At 44.5% G+C, this 19670-nt stretch overlaps 2 protein-coding genes across 2 annotated transcripts in view; both read left to right on the top strand.

Moving 5' to 3' along the window:
* LOC100286197 (uncharacterized) overlaps nt 1-16337 on the top strand; it is a 29863-nt gene extending 13526 nt beyond the window's left edge. The window contains exons 6-12 of the mRNA XM_035966969.1: nt 13045-13709; nt 13861-13942; nt 14412-14607; nt 14945-15074; nt 15175-15362; nt 15556-15662; nt 15927-16337. Coding sequence (XP_035822862.1) covers nt 13453-13709; nt 13861-13942; nt 14412-14607; nt 14945-15074; nt 15175-15362; nt 15556-15629 — 927 coding nt within the window. The 5' untranslated portion in view covers nt 13045-13452 and the 3' untranslated portion in view covers nt 15630-15662; nt 15927-16337. The remainder of the gene's footprint in view (nt 1-13044; nt 13710-13860; nt 13943-14411; nt 14608-14944; nt 15075-15174; nt 15363-15555; nt 15663-15926) is intronic.
* On the top strand, nt 13266-16337 carry LOC100284871 (uncharacterized). The gene is made up of 7 exons (NM_001157766.2): nt 13266-13709; nt 13861-13942; nt 14412-14607; nt 14945-15074; nt 15175-15362; nt 15556-15662; nt 15927-16337. Exons 1-6 carry the CDS (start codon nt 13453-13455, stop codon nt 15627-15629), a joined length of 927 nt encoding a protein of 308 aa, NP_001151238.1. The 5' UTR covers nt 13266-13452; the 3' UTR covers nt 15630-15662; nt 15927-16337.
* Nucleotides 16338-19670: the final 3333 nt, after the last annotated feature.

The raw sequence follows: 19670 nt of genomic DNA, 5'->3' as shown, positions 1-19670 counted from the left end.
GTTTTCAAAAGAAAATGCTTTTCAAAATGTGTATGATGAAGGGTTTTCACCCTTATCACCTTGTGAGTGGGATAATCAGGGACTCCCTGGTTTAGGGGAGGGCCTAAGGTGTTGGCTCAGCTGGTTTAGGCGTGAGCAGAAGGATTGTCCCCTCATATAAGGACCGGTTTGTCATCTTCACTACCTGTACTCTTTAATAGTACAACCACTCGAGACTGTGTGGGCAGTCACTCAATCTGAACTCGTGCGGTCCGACCCCAGGGTTATGAAGGCTGGGGAGCACCGGGAGGATAAGGAGGGGGAATGTTTTGTCCGATTTGGACATGGTGGTGGCCTGACTCCTTCCGGTATAACCGTTAAGGTTAGGACGTGCAGGGAAAGAAAGAGATTCGGATTCGGATCTCATTGATCATGAGATCGCAGAGCCGGACTAGTGGGTAAAGTGTACACCTCCACGTAGAGTTTGAAAACCTATTCGAATAGTCTGTGTCCACAGGAATGGACGAGTCTGGTGCGGTATGGCAATTAGTGTTTTGTTTTCCAAAAAAAGAGGTGCTTTTGAGAAAAGTGGTTTTTAAAAAGGTCCGGCGGTTGAGCCGTGAGCTATGGTGGACGGGAGGTCCAGTAGCTGTTTTTGAAAATGAAAACCAGTGGGAAACTGCTGAGATACCTGGATGGTTTAGTCCAGGGGATTTTGTTCTAATATTGAAAAACTTCCTGCTCCTTTTGGAGAGGATGCGCTTTGCGAAAATACAAAATGTTTTTCAAAACAACCCTGCATAAAATAATGTTGTTTCTGCAAAATATCCTGAGCTCCACATATTCCATGCATTATATCTGACTTCCCCATTCCGCGGGTGAAGGTGGGCTGCTGAGTACGTTTGTACTCACCCTTGCTTATTTGTTGTTTTTCAGAAAAAGGAGATCGGGTAAGAGTTACGACTGTTCCCAACCTTGCCTGTGGCTGTTGGACCGCTGATTTGCTTCGCTGCGTATATCGGGCTGCTTTAGTCCCACTCTGATGATATGTCCCGAGTTGTGGACCAACTCTTAAAGTTGATCGCCACCGTTATAGGTTTGTCTCGTTTAAGCAGATCTGAAATCATCTGATGTATAAATGTGTTTACTAGCCTCCTGGGACTAGTAATTGTATCACATTTGAGTCCCAGAGGATTGGGGCGCTTCACAGGATCTAGAGGCTAAAAGCAGGGGAGGCCAAGTTAGCAGGGGAGCGGCTGGCGGAGGGGGATGAGCAAGGAGGGGAGCAGCCGACGGGGGAGGAGAACTCACCTTGGGAGCAGCCGGCGGGGAGGGGTGCGGCGGCTGAACTTCCTCCGGCACTGGCACTGGCAGGAAGTAGGGCCGGCGGGGACGAGGGAGGCCGGCGGCTGCACTTCCTTCGGCGCGGGATAGCGTCTGGATTTTGCCGCGTGGGGAGGAGGGAGGCCGAGCGGGATAGCGTCTGGACTGTGGATTTTCCCGCGCGGGAGCAGGACGGCGCGCGCTAAAAACTCGGTCGCGCGCTCCCGCTGCCCGCCTGCGCGCCCGCCTACGGCGCCTGTGATAGTCGCCTAGAGGGGGGGTGAATAGGGCGAAACTGAAATTTACAAATATAAACACAACTACAAGCCGGGTTAGCGTTAGAAATATAAACGAGTCCGCGAGAGAGGGCGCAAAACAAATCCCAAGCGAATAAGCGAGTGAGACACGGAGATTTGTTTTACCGAGGTTCGGTTCTTGCAAACCTACTCCCCGTTGAGGAGGCCACAAAGGCCGGGTCTCTTTCAACCCTTCCCTCTCTCAAACGGTCCCTTGGACCGAGTGAGCTTCTCTTCTCAAATCAAAGCCGGGAACAAAACTTCCCCGCAAGGGCCACCACACAATTGGTGCCTCTTGCCTTGATTACAATGGAGTGGTGATCTCAAGAACAAGTGAGAAAGAAAAGAAGCAATCCAAGCGCAAGAGCTCAAATGAACACGGCAAATCGCTCTCACTAGTCACTAGGGCTTTGTGTGGAATTGGAGAGGATTTGATCTCTTTAGTGTGTCTAGACTTGAATGCTAGAGCTCTTGTAGTAGTTGAGAAGTGGAAAACTTGGATGCAATGAATGGTGGGGTGGTTGGGGTATTTATAGCCCCAACCACCAAACATGACCGTTGGCTGGGCTGTCTGTTCGATGGCGCACCGGACAGTCCGGTGCACACCGGACAGTCCGGTGCCCCTGCCACGTCATCACTGCCGTTGGATTCTGGCCGTTGGAGCTTCTGACTTGTGGGCCCGCCTGGATGTCCGGTGCACACCGGACAGGTACTGTTTGCTGTCCGGTGTGCCAGCATGGGCGATTCTGACTTCTGCGCGCGCAGAGCGCGCATTAAATGCGCGGCAGAGAGCCGTTGGCGCGGAGACGACCGTTGCTTCGGAGGCGCACCGGACAGTCCGGTGTACACCGGACAGTCCGGTGAATTATAGCGGACTAGCCGTTGGCATTTCCCGAAGCTGACGAGTTCCTGAGGGCGACCGCCCTTGGCGCACCGGACACTGTCCGGTGTACACCGGACAGTCCGGTGAATTATAGCTGAGTCGCCCTGGAAATTCCCGAAGGTGGCGAGTTTGAGTCTGAGTCCCCTGGTGCACCGGACAGGTACTGTTCACTGTCCGGTGGCACACCGGACAGTTCGGTGCGCCAGACCAGGGGTGCCTTCGGTTGCCCCTTTGCTCCTTTATTGAATCCAAAACTTGGTCTTTTTATTTGCTGAGGGTGAACCTTTTACACCTGTATAATCTACACACTTGGGCAAACTAGTTAGTCCAATTATTTGTGTTGGGCAATTCAACCACCAAAATTATTTAGGAACTAGGTGTAAGCCTAATTCCCTTTCAATCTCCCCCTTTTTGGTGATTGATGCCAACACAAACCAAAGCAAATATAGAAGTGTACAATTGAACTAGTTTGCATAATGTAAGTGTAAAGGTTGCTTGGAATTAAGCCAATAAAACTACTTACAAGATATGCATGGAATGTTTCTTTCTTATTTATCATTTTGGACCACGCTTGCACCACATGTTTTGTTTTTGCAAACTCTTTTGTAAATCATTTTCAAAGTTCTTTTGCAAATAGTCAAAGGTAAATGAATAAGAATTTTTGCAAAGCATTTTCAAGATTTGAAATTTTCTCCCCCTGATCCTAATGCTTTTTCTTTTGACTAAACAAAACTCCCCCTAAATGAGATCCTCCTCTTAGTGTTCAAGAGGGTTTTGATGTATCATTTTGAAATACTACTTTCTCCCCTTTTTGAACACAATAGGATACCAATTGAAAAATATTCAACACTGAGTTTTTGAAATTTTGAAATAGGTGGTGGTGCGGTCCTTTTGCTTTGGGCCATTTCTCCCCCTTTTTGGCATGAATCGCCAAAAACGGAATCATTAGAGCCCTCGAAGGCTTTCTTCCCCTTTGGTAATGAATAATGAGTTAAGATTATACCAAAGACGAAGTCCTTTTGCTTGGTGCTCATGTTTTCTCCCCCTAGAACGGAGAGTTGCTTGGAGCGACGGCGAAGGATGAGTTACGTAGTGGAAGCCTTTGTCTTCGCCGAAGACTCTAATTCCCTTTCAATATACCTATGACTTGGTTTGAAATAGACTTGAAAACACATTAGTCATAGCATATAAAAGAGACAGGATTAAAGGTATATAAAAGAGCAATGTGTGCAATCTAGCAAAAGAAATTGCGTAAATCAAGAATATTGAGCTCATGCCTAAGTTTGTTAAAAGATTGTTCATCAAGAGGCTTGGTAAAGATATCGGCTAATTGATCTTTAGTATTAATGTATGAAATCTCGATATCTCCCTTTTGTTGGTGATCCCTCAAAAAGTGATACCGAATGGCTATGTGCTTAGTGCGGCTATGCTCGACGGGATTGTCGGCCATTTTGATTGCACTCTCATTGTCACATAGCAAAGGGACTTTGGTTAATTTGTAACCGTAGTCCCGCAGGGTTTGCCTCATCCAAAGCAATTGCGCGCAACAATGGCCTGCGGCAATGTACTCGGCTTCGGCGGTGGAAAGAGCGACCGAATTTTGCTTCTTTGAAGCCCAAGACACCAAGGATCTTCCCAAGAACTGGCAAGTCCCCGATGTGCTCTTCCTATTGATTTTGCACCCCGCCCAATCGGCATCCGAATATCCAATCAAATCAAATGTGGATCCCCTAGGATACCAAAGCCCAAACTTAGGAGTATAAGCCAAATATCTCAAGATTCGTTTTACGGCCGTAAGGTGAGCTTCCTTAGGGTCGGCTTGGAATCTTGCACACATGCATACGGAAAGCATAATATCCGGTCGAGATGCACATAAGTAGAGTAAAGAACCTATCATCGACCGGTATACCTTTTGATCCACGGACTTACCTCCCGTGTCGAGGTCGAGATGCCCATTAGTTCCCATGGGTGTCTTGATGGGTTTGGCATCCTTCATTCCAAACTTGGTTAAGATGTCTTGAGTGTATTTCGTTTGGCTAATGAAGGTGCCCTCTTGGAGTTGCTTTACTTGGAATCCTAAGAAATACTTCAACTCCCCCATCATAGACATCTCGAATTTTTGTGTCATGATCCTACTAAACTCTTCACATGTAGACTCGTTAGTAGACCCAAATATAATATCATCAACATAAATTTGGCATACAAACAAGTCATTTTCAAGAGTTTTAGTAAAGAGTGTAGGATCGGCTTTACCGACTTTGAAGCCATTAGCAATAAGGAAATCTCTAAGGCATTCATACCATGCTCTTGGGGCTTGCTTGAGCCCATAAAGCGCCTTAGAGAGCTTATAGACATGGTTAGGATACTCACTGTCTTCAAAGCCGGGAGGTTGCTCAACATAGACCTCTTCCTTGATTGGTCCATTGAGGAAGGCACTTTTCACGTTCATTTGATAAAGCTTAAAGCCATGGTAAGTAGCATAGGCCAATAATATGCGAATTGACTCAAGCCTAGCTACGGGTGCATAGGTTTCACCGAAATCCAAACCTTCGACTTGGGAGTATCCCTTGGCCACAAGTCGAGCTTTGTTCCTTGTCACCACACCATGCTCGTCTTGCTTGTTGCGGAAGACCCATTTGGTTCCTACAACATTTTGGTTAGGACGTGGAACTAAATGCCATACCTCGTTCCTAGTGAAGTTGTTGAGCTCCTCTTGCATTGCCACCACCCAATCCGAATCTTGGAGTGCTTCCTCTACCCTGTGTGGCTCAATAGAGGAAACAAACGAGTAATGTTCACAAAAATGGGCAACACGAGATCGAGTAGTTACCCCCTTATGAATGTCGCCGAGGATGGTGTCGACGGGGTGATCTCGTTGAATTGCTTGGTGGACTCTTGGGTGTAGCGGCCTTTGCTCTTCATCCTCCTTATCTTCCTTATTTACATCTCCCCCTTGATCATGGCCATCATCTTGAGGTGGCTCATTTGATTGATCTTCTTCTTCATCAACTTGAGCGTCATCCTCATTTTGAGTTGGTGGAGATGCTTGCATGGAGGAGGATGGTTGATCTTGTGCAATCGGAGGCTCTTCGGATTCCTTAGGACACACATCCCCAATGGACATGTTCCTTAGCGCTATGCATGGAGCCTGTTCTTCACCTATCTCATCAAGATCAACTTGCTCTACTTGAGAGCCGTTAGTTTCATCAAACACAACGTCACATGAGACTTCAACTAGTCCAGTGGACTTGTTAAAGACCCTATATGCCCTTGTGTTTGAGTCATAACCAAGTAAAAAGCCTTCTACAGTTTTAGGAGCAAATTTAGATTTTCTACCTCTTTTAACAAGAATAAAACATTTGCTACCAAAAACTCTAAAGTATGAAATGTTGGGCTTTTTACCGGTTAGGAGTTCATATGATGTCTTCTTGAGGATTCGGTGAAGATATAACCGGTTGATGGCGTAGCAGGCGGTGTTGACCGCTTCGGCCCAAAACCGGTCCGGTGTCTTGTACTCATCAAGCATGGTTCTTGCCATGTCCAATAGAGTTCGATTCTTTCTCTCCACTACACCATTTTGTTGTGGCGTGTAGGGAGAGGAGAACTCATGCTTGATGCCCTCCTCCTCAAGGAAGCCTTCAATTTGTGAGTTCTTGAACTCCGTCCCGTTGTCGCTTCTTATTTTCTTGATCCTTAAGCCGAACTCATTTTGAGCCCGTCTCAAGAATCCCTTTAAGGTCTCTTGGGTTTGAGATTTTTCCTGTAAAAAGAATACCCAAGTGAAGCGAGAATAATCATCCACAATAACTAGACAGTACTTACTCCCGCCGATGCTTATGTAAGCGATCGGGCCGAATAGATCCATGTGTAGGAGCTCCAGTGGCCTGTCGGTCGTCATTATGTTCTTGTGTGGATGATGAGCTCCAACCTGCTTTCCCGCCTGGCATGCGCTACAAACCCTGTCTTTCTCAAAATGAACATTTGTTAATCCTAAAATGTGTTCTCCCTTTAGAAGCTTGTGAAGATTCTTCATCCCAACATGTGCTAGTCGGCGATGCCAGAGCCAGCCCATGTTAGTCTTAGCAATTAAGCAAGTGTCGAGTTCAGCTCTATCAAAATCTACCAAGTATAGCTGACCCTCTAACACTCCCTTAAATGCTATTGAATCATCACTTCTTCTAAAGACAGTGACACCTACATCAGTGAATAGACAGTTGTAGCCCATTTGACACAATTGGGATACGGAAAGCAAATTGTAGTCTAAAGAATCAACAAGAAAAACATTGGAAATAGAATGGTCAGGAGATATAGCAATTTTACCAAGTCCTTTGACCAAACCTTGATTTCCATCCCCGAATGTGATAGCTTGTTGGGGATCTTGGTTTTTCTCATATGAGGAGAACATCCTTTTCTCCCCGGTCATGTGGTTTGTGCACCCGCTGTCGAGTATCCAACTTGAGCCCCCGGATGCATAAACCTACAAAACAATTTTAGTTCTTGACTTTAGGTACCCAAACGGTTTTGGGTCCTTTGGCATTAGACACAAGAACTTTGGGTACCCAAACACAAGTCTTGGAACCCTTGTGTTTGCCCCCAACAAACTTGGCAACTACTTTGCCGGATTTGTTAGTAAGCACATAAGAAGCATCAAAAGTTTTAAATGAAATGGCATGATCATTTGATGCATTAGGAGTTTTCTTTCTAGGCAACTTGGCGCGGGTTGGTTGCCTAGAGCTAGATGTCTCACCCTTATATATAAAAGCATGATTAGGGCCAGAGTGAGACTTCCTAGAATGAATTTTCCTAATTTTGTCCTCGGGATAACCGGCAGGGTATAAAATGTAACCCTCGTTATCCTGAGGCATGGGAGCCTTGCCCTTAACAAAATTTGACAATCTTTTAGGAGGGGCACTAATTTTGACATTGTCTCCCCTTTTGAAGCCAATGCCATCCTTAATGCCAGGGCGTCTCCCATTATAAAGCATGCTACGAGCAAATTTAAATTTCTCATTTTCTAAGTTGTGCTCGGCAATTTTAGCATCTAGTTTTGCTATATGATCATTTTGTTGTTTAATTAAAGCCATATGATCATGAATAGCATGAATATCAACATCTCTACATCTAGTACAAATAGATACATGCTCAACAATAGATGTAGAGGGTTTGCAAGAATTAAGCTCAACAATCTTAGCATGAAGAATATCATTTTTATCTCTAAGATCGGAAATTGTAACTTTGCAAACATCAAAATCTTTAGCCTTAGCAATTAAATCTTCATTCTCTAATCTAAGGCTAGCAAGAGATACATTCAATTCATCAATCTTAGCAAGCAAGTCAACATTATCATCTCTAAGATTGGGAATTGAAACATTACAAACATGTGAATCAACCTTAGCATTTAAAATAGCATTTTCATTTCTAAGGTTGTCAATCATTTCACGACAAGTGCTTAGCTCACTAGATAGTTTTTGACATTTTTCTACTTCTAGAGCATAAGCATTTTTAACCTTAACATGTTTCTTGTTTTCTTTAATTAGACAATCCTCTTGGGCATCCAAAAGGTCATCCTTTTCATGAATAGCACTAACTAATTCATTTAATTTTTCCTTTTGAGCTATGTTAAGGTTGGCAAAAAGGGAACGCAAATTATCCTCCTCATCACTAGCATTATCATCACTAGAAGATTCATATTTAGTGGAGGAGTTGGATTTAACCTTCTTCTTTTTGCCGTCCTTTGCCATGAGGCACTTGTGGCCGACGTTGGGGAAGAGGAGTCCCTTGGTGACGGCGATGTTGGCGGCGTCCTCGTCGTCGGAGGAGTCGCTTGAGCTTTCGTCGGAATCCCATTCCCGACAAACATGGGCATCACCGCCCTTCTTCTTGTAGTACCTTTTCTTCTCCTTTCTTCTCCCCTTCTTGTCGTCGCCTCGGTCACTGTCACTAGATATAGGACATTTAGCAATAAAATGACCGGGCTTACCACACTTGTAGCAAACCTTCTTGGAGCGGGACTTGTAGTCCTTCCCCCTCCTTTGCTTGAGGATTTGGCGGAAGCTCTTGATGACGAGCGCCATTTCCTCATTGTCGAGCTTGGAGGCGTCTATTGGTTGTCTACTTGGTGTAGACTCCTCCTTCTTCTCCTCCGTTGCCTTGAATGCAACTGGTTGGGCTTCGGATGGGTCGCCAAGCTCGTTGATTTTCCTCGAGCCTTCTATCATGCACTCAAAACTTACAAAATGCCCGATAACTTCCTCGGGGGTCATTTTAGTATATCTAGGATTACCACGAATCAATTGAACTTGAGTGGGATTAAGAAAAATGAGAGATCTTAAAATAACATTTACCACTTCGTGGTCATCCCACTTCTTGCTCCCGAGGTTGCGCACTTGGTTCACCAAAGTCTTGAGCCGGTTGTACATGTGTTGTGGCTCCTCCCCTTTGCGAAGCCGGAACCGACCGAGCTCCCCCTCGATCGTTTCCCGCTTGGTGATCTTGGTGAGCTCATCTCCTTCGTGCGCGGTTTTGAGCACATCCCAAATCTCCTTAGCGCTCTTCAACCCTTGTACTTTGTTATACTCCTCTCTACTTAGAGAGGCGAGGAGTATTGTCGTTGCTTGTGAGTTGAAGTGCTCGATTTGGGTCACCTCATCCTCATCATAGTTCTCATCCCCTACCGACGGTACCTGTGCACCAAACTCAACAACATCCCATATACTTTTGTGGAGCGAGATTAGATGAAATCGCATTAAATCGCTCCACCTAGCGTAATCTTCACCATCAAAAGTTGGTGGTTTGCCTAATGGGACGGAAAGTAAAGGAGTATGTTTGGAAATGCGAGGGTAGCGTAGGGGAATCTTACTATACTTCTTGCGCTCTTGGCGCTTAGAAGTGACGGAGGGCGCGTCGGAGTCGGAGGTTGATGTTGATGAAGTGTCGGTCTCGTAGTAGACCACCTTCCTCATTCTTTTGTGCTTGTCCCCTCTCCGATGCGGCTTGTGAGAAGAAGATTTTTCCTTCTTCTCTTTGTGGTGAGAAGAGGAAGACTTTTTCTCCTTCCGTTTGGAGGAGTCCTTCTTCTTCTCCTTCCTCTTGGTGTGGGACTCTTCCGATGAAGTGCTCCCTTGGCTTGTAGTGGGCTTTTCGCCGGTCTCCATCTCCTTCTTGGCGTGATCTCCCGACATCACTTCGAGCGGTTAGGCTCTAATGAAGCACCGAGCTTTGATACCAATTGATAGTCGCCTAGAGGGGGGGTGAATAGGGCGAAACTGAAATTTACAAATATAAACACAACTACAAGCCGGGTTAGCGTTAGAAATATAAACGAGTCCGCGAGAGAGGGCGCAAAACAAATCCCAAGCGAATAAGCGAGTGAGACACGGAGATTTGTTTTACCGAGGTTCGGTTCTTGCAAACCTACTCCCCGTTGAGGAGGCCACAAAGGCCGGGTCTCTTTCAACCCTTCCCTCTCTCAAACGGTCCCTTGGACCGAGTGAGCTTCTCTTCTCAAATCAAAGCCGGGAACAAAACTTCCCCGCAAGGGCCACCACACAATTGGTGCCTCTTGCCTTGATTACAATGGAGTGGTGATCTCAAGAACAAGTGAGAAAGAAAAGAAGCAATCCAAGCGCAAGAGCTCAAATGAACACGGCAAATCACTCTCACTAGTCACTAGGGCTTTGTGTGGAATTGGAGAGGATTTGATCTCTTTAGTGTGTCTAGACTTGAATGCTAGAGCTCTTGTAGTAGTTGAGAAGTGGAAAACTTGGATGCAATGAATGGTGGGGTGGTTGGGGTATTTATAGCCCCAACCACCAAACATGACCGTTGGCTGGGCTGTCTGTTCGATGGCGCACCGGACAGTCCGGTGCACACCGGACAGTCCGGTGCCCCTGCCACGTCATCACTGCCGTTGGATTCTGGCCGTTGGAGCTTCTGACTTGTGGGCCCGCCTGGATGTCCGGTGCACACCGGATAGGTACTGTTTGCTGTCCGGTGTGCCAGCATGGGCGATTCTGACTTCTGCGCGCGCAGAGCGCGCATTAAATGCGCGGCAGAGAGCCGTTGGCGCGGAGACGACCGTTGCTTCGGAGGCGCACCGGACAGTCCGGTGTACACCGGACAGTCCGGTGAATTATAGCGGACTAGCCGTTGGCATTTCCCGAAGCTGACGAGTTCCTGAGGGCGACCGCCCTTGGCGCACCGGACACTGTCCGGTGTACACCGGACAGTCCGGTGAATTATAGCTGAGTCGCCCTGGAAATTCCCGAAGGTGGCGAGTTTGAGTCTGAGTCCCCTGGTGCACCGGACAGGTACTGTTCACTGTCCGGTGGCACACCGGACAGTCCGGTGCGCCAGACCAGGGGTGCCTTCGGTTGCCCCTTTGCTCCTTTATTGAATCCAAAACTTGGTCTTTTTATTTGCTGAGGGTGAACCTTTTACACCTGTATAATCTACACACTTGGGCAAACTAGTTAGTCCAATTATTTGTGTTGGGCAATTCAACCACCAAAATTATTTAGGAACTAGGTGTAAGCCTAATTCCCTTTCAGCCTGCACGCCGCAAAATCGCTGCAGAGGCGCGGCTGAGCGCCGCCTAGGCGCTGCACCCGCCTAAACGCCGCACAGCGCCCTAGGCTACGCGGCAGCCCACCGATTAGCGCCTAGGCGCGCCTAGTCGCCGCCTAACCGCCGCCTAGCCGAACACTGTATATATGCATGATCAATTCATAATAATTAAAGAGTAAAATACATTTTCTGTCCTTAAACTTGTCACCATGTCTCATCTCGATCACAAACTTTTAAAATATGTCAGTCCGGTCCTTAATTATTGTTCGGGTCTTAGTTAGGTCTAAATATGTCACGGTTGACATATTGATGTCGGTGTGATCCGAGGTCCTGGGATGCTGGATATGTGGGCTTCCATGGTGGGCGATGTTTTTGTTTTGTATCATCTTCTATTTCTGTTATGTGTGAAACACCATATGAGACTGTCTGCAGCAACGTCCTCTAAATTTGGTTTTTTAAAGGAATATTCTCTCAACACTCTCTAAAAAATTTTATTCTCTATATCTTCTTCATCTCCAGCAACGTCCCCTAAATTCGGTCCTCTATATCTACAACGTTAACAAAATCCATAAACTACAATATTTGTTCTACCTTTTGCATATAATTTGAATTTGACCTACCGTACCTATTTCAAAAAAAGTAATTAACATTGGTCACTATGACAATTTTGACAACTTACTGTACACGCAAACAGAATTCTGTTCGTTTGTACTGAAATTAAACTTTCACACTTCATTTTTTATCGCTTTTTTGTCACATGCGTAGAGCATGCACAGAAAACATAAAAAGTAAAACTTCTCTATGAAACAAATCTCCTCGGGATCCCACTGTGAGTGCGCAGGGACGATCGACTAGCGTATAGAGGACGCAGCTCGTCCGCCACATTTAGCACTTCACCAGCGAACGCTAAAATTTAGAGCACGTTATACCAGACCTTGTTGGAGGTATAAAGGAAGCTGGGACACGATAAATGTAGGATTTAGTACCGTTTACATAACCTTGTTGAAGCTAGCCTGAGGGGTAGTAGTCTTGGTGCTCTGGCTTGTGGCTTCCGCCATGAGGGCTGGTTACCTGCCTCGACAGGTGGTTGGGTTAGGTTAGGCTCTCTAGCGTCTTGCGTAAACTGGTATCCCCAGCTGAGTGTGCGTGTGTTTTTGGTTGTATTTGAACTCTATATGCTTTCCTAAAAGCAGAGAAAGTTTCTCGTTAAAAAAAAGAATGGCCTAAGTAGATGATCATAAATTTTACTACCTTCATTTTTTATTTTATTTAACGCTGAATAGTTTAATTTTGTTCAATTTTATATCAAGAAACATCAAATATAAAAAAATCGGAGGTAGTACCTTTCTATCACACACTGCAACGAAAGATTTGACGTAGTCGATCAAGCAGCACAGCTCAGTGTTGCTAGCTCGAGTGCGGCAACAAGCAACACAGCTGTTTAGACTCTCTCCAGCAGGCACAGTAAAACGTACGTCCTGTACTCTAAAATTTTAGAGGAGATTCTCGTTATATCCAGTGGTGTTCTCTAAATTTAAATTAGAAGACAGTGCTACATCCTTTGTATATAAAGTTTCTCTTTACTTTTCTCTATCCATTTAATATTTTAAATAACACATTTAGTAAAACTAAACTATATATAATATACTTGAGAGTATAACATATAACAAATACATACGTACAAAATTAAAAATAAAATATATCTCTAATTTATGTATTTACGTATAGAGAACGAGATATAACAAGATATAACAAATATATACGTATAAAAATTAAAAATAAAATATATCTTTAATTTATGTATTTACGTATAGAGGAAGAGATATATAGGATGTTGAAAAGGATGTAGATATAGAAGAGAGATTTTTTTTAGAGGAGAACGCGAAGAACTAATATAGAGATGAATATGAATTATGGAGATGGGAATGTATCCTGTGTTTATGGAGCTCTTGTGCTCATATGAGCATTTTAAATCTGATGCATTCATTTTTTATTCAGGGGTGAGTGTAGTAGTGACACATAGAAGAGACATGCCGGGCGCGGCACAACAAAGGTGGTCAAAAGTGATTGTATGAGCACATAAGCTCCGTGACCACGGGATACGTTACAGGTGGAGACAGTCGTCCCGCAGTCAACAGTCACCACCTGAACTGAACCTGATGCGGAGGCGGTGGTGCGGCGGCCCCCGGTTTTGGCATTGGGCAGGCACGGACGGAGACAAATCCGCGGCACGGACGGAGAGACGGCTGCACCGCCCCACACCCACCCTTTTCCGCGCCCGCGAAGAAAACGAAGGCAGTGGAACCCGAAGCGGAGGGGCCAGAAAGCGACCCGACCGTCTCTCCGCTCCCTCCCTCCCCCACACCACCCACCTGTGATCTCCCGCGCGGGAGATCCGCCCGCCCCATGGCGCCGTCGCGCCCGCTCATGCGGGGGATCCGCCCGCCGCGCGTCTTCCCGACCCGCGGCGGCCGCGCCTCGCCGTACGCTGTCGCCCTCACGGCCCTGCTCCTCGTCTCCGCCGCCCTCCTCGCGCTCATCGCCTTCGGCGTCTTCTCGCTCCCCGTGTCAGCGCCGAACGCCGCCGCCACCACCACAGCCGGAGGGGAGACCGAATCCGCCGACACCCGCCCCGCGCGCCCCCGCGCCCGCCGGGACCTGGGGTGAGTCACGACTGATGTGATCCTTACTCCGTCACGTCTCGGGCCCTCGCATTTCCTTCCCCGCCTGCTGTCGCTCCTTCAGATTTGGCTCCATCCGCTGCTGATCCTGATCGTCGCTGCTGCTGTTGGTTGGTTGGTTGGTTGCGAGCAGGGAGGGGCTGGGAGAGCGCGGCGCGCAGTGGACCGAGGTCATCTCGTGGGAGCCAAGGGCATTCGTCTACCACAACTTCCTGGTAAGCAATGCCACCACCGCGGTCTCTCTGTCTGTGCCTGCTTGCTCTTCTGTTTGATGTTCTTCGCGTCATCTGGTTCTCATGACCAGGTTGGATAGAATCATGAGTTGTGTGGTAGTACAGTTGGATCTGGGAACAGAATAATTATGACTTCACTATGAACTTAGCAATTGTGTGTACTGCATTCCAGTTTTATTGTGAGTACACTTGACTTAATAAATACCGTGTTTAGGTTGACCTGCTTGGTTATGCAATTCCATTTGTACAGTTTATTTAGGAAAAAGATCTTAGATGTTATGTATGTGTTCAATTGTTTGCATACTGTACCATCTATGTAGTCGCTATTTATTAACTGCTTCTCCTCACCCCCACCCCCCAACATGGAACCTTTTAATAACTTTTAGTTCATAACCGGATGTCAATGATTCTCTGACTAAGCTGATTGCTGATACTTTGTTCTTTTCCTTAGTCTAAGGAAGAGTGTGAATACCTAATTGGATTGGCCAAGCCTCACATGGTAAAATCAACAGTTGTCGACAGCACTACTGGTAAAAGCAAGGACAGCAGGGTCCGGACAAGTTCGGGCATGTTTCTTCAAAGAGGAAGGGACAAGGTTATTCGAGTAATTGAAAAGAGGATTGCAGACTATACCTTCATACCTGTAGGTGTGTGATTTTTATGATGTCTAGTGTACAGCTATATTCTTCATGAGCAAGCTCTGTGCTTAGCGTGATCTTAAAAACGATAAATTAGAACTGAGGTGTACGCAGAATTATCGCCCACATAGCACATACCGCAATTTGATTGTTATATGTGTCTTCTTAGTTGTTTGTTAGGAATAACACTACACTCAATGACACGAAACTGAGTTCTGCCAGCATGTTACCATCATGAAATGCAGTCTATCTATGTATCTCCCAACTCATTCTTTCTTTTTTTTCTTTTGATCATTTGGAGGATGTACTATGCTGTTGAATCATATTAATTCATGCTGCCTTACAGATCATGGAGAGGGACTCCAAGTACTGCATTATGAAGTCGGGCAGAAGTATGAGCCTCACTTTGATTATTTTCTTGATGAGTTTAACACCAAGAATGGTGGTCAGAGGATGGCTACTCTTCTGATGTATCTGTAAGCACATGTTTATACATTTATTTTCTTGTTACATTTTTTGTGTTGTTAATTCAGCCTGTGGTATTTTCTTATGAATTATTATTTTCAATCGGTACAGATCAGATGTTGAAGAAGGGGGCGAGACTATTTTCCCTGATGCAAATGTGAACGTCAGTTCTTTACCATGGTACAATGAGCTTTCAGAGTGTGCCAAGAGAGGCCTTTCTGTCAAACCAAAGATGGGAGATGCACTTCTTTTCTGGAGCATGAAACCAGATGCCACCCTGGACCCATTAAGTTTGCATGGTTAGTTCAATACCCGCCTTTTGTTTTCGTTACTTATTTTTTTATTCAATGATTAGGAAACGTCTGAATATATTCCACCTTTTCATTTTTGACGCCCTTGTAGCCTTGTTACTGTGACCCTGTGAAAAAATATTGGTCCTCCAGCTTTTTATATGTTATATACAGTTTTATTTATATCCCAATATTCTTGCAGGGGGTTGTCCTGTGATTAGAGGAAATAAATGGTCGTCAACCAAGTGGATGCATATCCACGAGTACAAAGCTTGAGCCTTCAAGACTCGAGAGTCGAGCGTACCAAAGGTATATGTTGTTTGATTGGGTTTGTAAGGTGCTACTTGTGCTATTTTATCAACATTTATTTAGTGTTGGCACAAATGTGACTTGAGCTTTGAAGTAACTTGGCACCTGGCTCCAGTTACCTTTGCACTTAGAGACTGATCATATAAAACCAACCCAACCGCGCTGCTTGATTTGTTTGCCAGGATTACAGGACCTTAACCATTTTTTTTTGCTTTTGCTTGAAGAATTGTTAAAACTGATTTGGCGCTCTACTTTCTCCTGCAGATGGATCTCTATGCATGTGACTTGGGGCTGTCTACTGGGTTGACACCCATGTATGCTTTACAGACCCACTGAAGCTGTATTCTTTGCTCCTTTGTTGGAGGGGGGAGAATTGCAGATAATAGGGGCCAATAAGCAGGGGCCTTGCTCATCCCTGCAGTATTTTTGGGTCTGATCCTTGCTGACTTGGCTTTTGTCTTTTCTTTTCTTTTTCTTACCTTGCCGTACCCCAGCTATAGAGGAATGGTGTAGTGTCTGGGGGCATAGAGTTTGAGATTTTGTTTTGTGCCACACCTGTGTTACTAGTATAAGCTTTGGTACTAATGAATAACGAGGCCTAAGCTCACATCTACTACATGAATGGTGTAATATTGTTGAAGATAGAAAGCATCTAATGTTCGGTGGTTTTCGTTATGGTTTCGGTTATTACGACACAAGATTATTGTGACAAAAAGTGTGTTTTGAGAGATAATAGAGCTCACATCTAGTACATGAATGTTGTATTACTGTTTAATGATGACACGAGATTATTTGATAATTATGACTGAAAGTCGCCTAGAGGGGTGATTAGGCGAAACATGAAATTTATAACTTTAAACACACACTACAAGCTGGGGGTTAGCGTTATAATTAAATTTAAGTCCGAAAGAGAGGGAAAACAAATCAACCAAGAAATAAGGCGAGTGAACACGGTGATTTGTTTACCGATGTTTGGTTTCAAAAAATCTAGTTCCCATTGAGGAGGTCACAAAGATCGGGTCTATTTCAACATTTTCTCTTTCAAACGGTCAGGTCTATTTCAACCTTTTCTCTCTCAAACGGGTACTTAGACCGAGTGAGCCTTCTTCTTTAATCTCACGGGTCACTAAGACCCCACAAGAACCATCACACACTTGATGTCTCTTGCCTCGCTTACAAAGCACTTGAGAATAAGAGTAAGAAAAGAAAAAGGTCAGGCCAAGCAACAAGAGCAACAAAAGAACACAAGAACACCCTCTCTCAAGTCCCTAATGAAATTGAGTTGATTTGTAGGCTTAGAGAGGATTCAATCTATTTGATGTGTCTTGGAGTGGAGTCTTTAGCTCTTATATTGAATGAGATGTTTGGAATGCTTGGGTTGATACGAATGAGATGGATGGGGGTATTTATAGCCTCCAACCACTTCCATAGCCGTTGGGAAGGCTGCTCGCGATGGGCGCACCGGACAGTCCGGTGCGCCACAGGACAGGTAATGTGCGCTGTCCGGTGTGCCGCCACGTCACCCAACTGTTAGGGTTCGGAGCGAAGTCGACCGTTGGAGCTTTGTTCTCTTGCGGCATCGGACAGTCCGGTAACTATAGCGGAGCGTGCCTTCGTTTTCCCGAGAGTGGCTGGTTGACACATGTACGGTCCTGGTGCACCGGACACTGTCCGGTGGCACACTGGACAGTTCGGTGCGCCATTCTTCAGCACACTCAAGTTCTTTGCTCCGTTTCAAATTGAGTCCCTAACTTGAATATTTTATTGGTTTGTGTTGAACCTTATGCACATGTAATACATGAATTCTAGACAAACTAGTTAGTCCATGTGTTTGTGTTGATGATCAACCACCAAAATTAATTATAGGAAAATGTTAACCTATTTCCTTTTCTGGGATTGATGCCAACACAAACCAAAGCAAATAATAAGTGCATAAATGTAACTAGTTTGCATTTAGAATATGCATAGATACTTGGAGTTAAACCAATTGAATATCTCACTAAATATGAATGGATTGCTTTTCTTTTATTTAACATTTTGGACCTCATTTACACCACTTGTTTTGTTTTTATAAATTCTTTTTAGAAAATCTTTTCAAAGTCCTTTTGCAAACAGTCAAAGGTATATGAATAAGATTGCAAGAAACATTTTCAAGATTTGAAATTTCTCCCCCTGTTTTAAATGTTTTTCCTTTGACTAAATAAAACTTCCCCTGAAAGAAATTCTCCTCTTCGCTTTCAAGAGGGTTTTGAGATAGATATCAATTTGAAAATTTCAAGTGAAACATAGATACCAATTGATATAAAAAACTAATTTGAGAATACATCAATTGAAATAAATACCAATTGAAGAATACCAATTAAAACTTCATTTCGAAATTTTTTGAAATGGTGGTGGTGCGGTCCTTTTGTTTTGGGCTTAATACTTTCTCCCCCATTGACACATTAACCGCCAAAAAACAAAGACTTTGAGAGCCCTAGAATACTTTCTCCCCAATTGGTAAAAGAAATATGAGTGAAAGATTATACCAATTTGGAGATTTGTGGAGTAACGACAAAGGGTAAGTGATACCGTTAGAGTTGAGTGGAAGCGTTGTCTTTGCCGAATACTTCATTTCCCTTTCAATCTACGACTTAGTATAGAAATACACTTGGAAACACATTAGTCGTAATCTTGGCACAAGTAGCATAAGAAATATGCATTTGCACTAAATGAAAGAGACATGATCAAAGGTATATAAATGAGCTATGTGTGCAATGTTTCAATCAAAATTCCGAGAATCGAGTATATTTAGCTCATTCCTCAGTTTGCTAAATGTTTTCTCATCTAGTGGCTTAGTAAAGATATCAGCTAATTGGTTTTGGGTATTAATATAAGCAATTTCGACATCTCCCTTCTATTGGTGATCCCTCAGAAAGTGATACTGAATGTCTATGTGCTTAGTGCGACTGTGTTCAACGGGATTATCCGCCATGCAAATTACACTCTCATTATCACATAGGAGAGGGACTTTGCTCAATTTGTAGCCATAGTCCCTAAGGGTTTGCCTCATCCAAAGTAATTGCGCACAACAATGGCCTGTGGTAATATACTCAGCTTCGACGGTGGAAAGAGCTACTGAGTTTTGTTTCTTTGAAGCCCATGACACCAGGGATCTCCCCAGAAACTGACAAGTCTCTGATGTGCTCTTCCTATCAATTTTACACCATACCCAATCAGCATAGGAATATCCTATTAAATCAAAAGTGGATCCCTTGGGTACCAAAGCCCAAATTTAGGAGTGTAAACTAAGTATCTCATGATTCTCTTCATGACCCTAAGGTGAACTTCCTTAGGATTTGCCTGAAATCTTGCACACATGCATACAGAAAGCATAATATCCGGTCGAGATGCACATAAGTAGAGTAAGGATCCTATCATCGACTGATATACCTTTTGATCTACGGATTTACCTCCCATGTCGAGGTCGAGATGCCCATTGGTTCCCATGGGTGTCTTGATGGGTTTGTCATCCTTCATCCCAAACTTCTTAAGTATCTCTTGAATGTACTTTGTTTGGCTGATGAAGGTGCCATCTTGGAGTTGCTTGATTTGAAATCGAAGGAAATACTTCAACTCCCCCATCATAGACATCTTGAATTTTTGTATCATGATCCTACTAAACTCTTCACAAGTTGACTTGTTAGTAGACCCAAATATAATATCATCGACATAAATTTGGCATACGAACAAATCTTTTACAACAGTTTTAGTGAAGAGAGTAGGATCGGCTGTACCGACTTTGAAGCCATTAGTGATAAGAAAATCTCTCAGGCATTCATACCATGCTCTTGGGGCTTGCTTGAGCCCATAAAGTGCCTTTGAGAGTTTATACACATGGTTAGGTTACTCACTATCTTCAAAGCCGGGAGGTTGCTCAATGTAGACCTCTTCCTTGATAGGTCCATTGAGGAAGACACTTTTCACGTATTTTTGATAGAGCTTGAAGCCATGGTAAGTAGCATAGGT

Source organism: Zea mays, chromosome 4, assembly GCF_902167145.1.
Source record: "Zea mays cultivar B73 chromosome 4, Zm-B73-REFERENCE-NAM-5.0, whole genome shotgun sequence".
Lineage (NCBI taxonomy): Eukaryota > Viridiplantae > Streptophyta > Magnoliopsida > Poales > Poaceae > Zea > Zea mays.
Note: the sequence above shows the minus strand (reverse complement) of the source record. Positions and strands in the feature narration are given on the sequence as shown.

What these genes read in the sequence shown, in the direction of transcription:
- LOC100284871 (NM_001157766.2), top strand. Translation starts at nt 13,453, where the DNA reads ATGGCGCCGTCGCGCCCGCTCATGCGGGGGATCCGCCCGCCGCGCGTC. An exon ending in TCGTCTACCACAACTTCCTG is followed by an intron (nt 13,943 to 14,411) that starts GTAAGCAATGCC and finishes TCTTTTCCTTAG; the next exon opens with TCTAAGGAAGAGTGTGAATA. An exon ending in GGACCCATTAAGTTTGCATG is followed by an intron (nt 15,363 to 15,555) that starts GTTAGTTCAATA and finishes ATATTCTTGCAG; the next exon opens with GGGGTTGTCCTGTGATTAGA.